We start from the raw sequence: 2,978 nt of genomic DNA on the forward strand, positions 1-2,978 counted from the left end.
GTTAATTTACTATATACTACTATAATATATATATATATATATATATATATATATATATATATATATGTATACTATTTATAGATGAAGGAAAGATAAATTTAAATATAAACGCGGACGAAATAAGTGATTGTTATAAGTATAGGATAATTGCATGACTTTCAAATCTTCGAAAAGATCCTTATCAGCGAGATTTGTCAATAAATTCGCCAATTTTCGGAAAACATTGATGCGAAGTGTCCTCTAAGACTTTCAAAAGTACGAATTGTAAGTTTGTCAATGGTCGCGTTCAGCAGACTCAACTGTTACGAAACGGATCCGCTGCTATTAGACGATCTAGAAGAATATACCAGTAGCAATGAGCGCGTTCATGGATCCGTTTTGCAACAGTTGAGTTTACTGAACGCGACCAATAAATTCACATGCTCAGTCTATTGTTAACATTGTTAACGTAAGTTCTACTTTAAAAGAATAAACTGATAAAATGTGGATTATAAATAAGTATTATCTTTATTTTCTGTTTTTATTTCAATTCTTCTTGTTGATATTATTAATTAAGAATTATTTTGAGGAAATAATGATCCGATGTATCATGTGGCCAACTATAATATTAACATATTTTTCTATAACTACAATGATTATGTTGACATTGAATAACAATGAAGTAAATGAGGTAACAAAATGGAATATGACTATATGGATGCCATTTCGAAATATCCGGTAAGTGAATCTAAAATTGATGCTTTTATGAAAAGGAAATTTGACGCGTATTTTCTTGTGTTCATCGAACTTATAGTATGCAGAAAAGTAAAAAGTAGATATTATTACTATATTAAAGATGAGATTATTTTAAATTGTTATAAATATTACAATGATGGTAAATCATTGAAGCAGATATACTTATCTCTGTAAATACTTTATCTCTAAATTGTGTTCGCTAATTATGTTCAATTCTAAAAATTCTCAATTTTAAAAATTATGTATAGGTTAATTTTTCAAAAGACGATTGTACTATACTCTGTATTCAAATTTCTTATCTAGTATTTCAGAGATGATGTAAATATAAAACGTGAACCAAAGCATCAGTGTTATATAAATTATAGATATAAAAAATATATTTTCCAAAAAGTTTCAAATATATAATCCTTATCGGAAAGATTATCTTTAATTTTTGAAAAGTGATGCAAAGTAGATCACACCTTTTCGAAGATTTCGTTGCTAATAAAGATATTAGTGTCATTATTAAAAGCTTCTCGATAACTTGAAATAATATAAATATATGGACGATAATAAAATACTGTGATAATTATGCTTGTATTTTATTTTGTTAATTATAGCTTTTTATTCACTTTAACAAAATACAATTAAAAATATAATAAATTATAATGAATTTTGATTTTTGGAAGTTTTAATGAAATTGAATGACATGATTTCGAAAGAATTTCGAAAGAGTTTTTTATAAATAATCGGTGAATAAATTTCAAGATTTTCAAATTGATGATTTCTTAAATGAGAAAAAATTTTTTTTAATTCTGTATTGACATTGATTGAGATACTTATTATATATGCAGATTTAAGATGAGACAGATATGAATTGTATTGTGCACCAACATCACAGTTAATTAATTATTAGAATTAAGTACGATCATTCATTTTGATAGTGATATTTTGTCTCAACAAGTTCGTCATTTGTACATCAATTTGTTACAATTTTCTTTGACAGAAATCCAGATTTAATACTAATAATTATTTTTGATTATAAGCACTGAACAATGCTTCTAATATATTTAAAATAAACAATCAATCACTGCCACCACAAGTAGATATGCAAATTGTGCTAACAAGAAAGGCTCCAATTTAAAGCTGCATTCTGTTATTCACTGCGGGTACTGAAAATCTATAATAATGTGAACTGTAAATATTTTTAGTACTCCTAATGAATAATACACAACAGCTTAAGTTATAAAAATCAGTTCTCTATTTCTTTAACACTGTAATCGCGTGTATTTACTTCAAAGTCAAATTTAATTTCCTGCGTGTACGTAATTTAGAGAAACCGTGTTACAAAATCTGAAATCATTAATCGGATCAGATAGCTGTTCATTTCCCGATATTACTAAAATGTTTCAGTACATAGTCATATCATACATAGCCATATCACGCCATTTTAGCACCAGAATACCAATCAGGTAGTATTTTTTTTATAGAATGAAAACGTAAAAAAAGTGAAAAAGTGTTTTAACTTCAATCATATTATTTTCAATTTGATTTTCATTTTTCATATTTCCATCCTAGGAAAAAGTTACAAAGTTACTCTAGAATGAAAATAAAAAATTATGTTTTTCCTAAAAATATTAAAAAAATTATTTTAAAAAAGTATCTATTTAAAAGATAAATGAAAATATTAAAAGAAAGGTATTAATACAAAATTTTTTTAGCACAAAGATATCTTATATGTTATAACGGGTCTGATCTTACCTTTCAGAGTTTTTATTTAATCTTCCAGTATTTCTATAAACTTTCAAAGTCGACAGATATTCTTTCAGATTTTGAAATGATCTCGAGAAATAATTGTTACAATCAGCATTTTATATTAGTATTCCAAGATAATGTAGATAAAAACGTAAAAAATCACATACGTTCCAAAATTTTTATCGGAAATTTTGCAATTTCTGGAAAATATCGACACAAAAAGTATCATGTCTGTTTTCTAAGATTCTTTCGTACAATTGAATAATCAACAATAAGCATTTATCTCGGCACTATATTTATTAATCTGTTTATATTAACTTTTATTATCAAACTATTGTAATTTTATAATTATAAAATTTCGAAATGAATTTTAGAAATTATTTAAAAATTCTAGCTACACTATTTTTATTTATCAATTTCAAAGTTTGAAAGAAAGAGGGAGAAATAGAGAGAGAGAGAGAGAGAGAGAGAGAGAGAGAGAGAGAGAGAGAGAGAGAAGAGAGAGAAGA

The 2,978-nt window shown here is 25.8% G+C and overlaps 1 protein-coding gene across 1 annotated transcript in view; it reads right to left on the reverse strand.

Annotated features, from left to right (window-relative positions):
• The window catches only part of LOC105619952 (inhibitor of growth protein 3), a 10,776-nt gene that overhangs the window by 110 nt on the left and 7,688 nt on the right, over positions 1-2,978 (reverse strand). Inside the window, 1 exon segment of the mRNA XM_012201465.1 lies at positions 1,879-1,894. Coding sequence (XP_012056855.1) covers positions 1,879-1,894 — 16 coding nt within the window.

This window comes from Atta cephalotes, assembly GCF_000143395.1.
Source record: "Atta cephalotes unplaced genomic scaffold scaffold00023, whole genome shotgun sequence".
In the NCBI taxonomy this organism is placed as follows: Eukaryota; Metazoa; Arthropoda; class Insecta; order Hymenoptera; family Formicidae; genus Atta; species Atta cephalotes.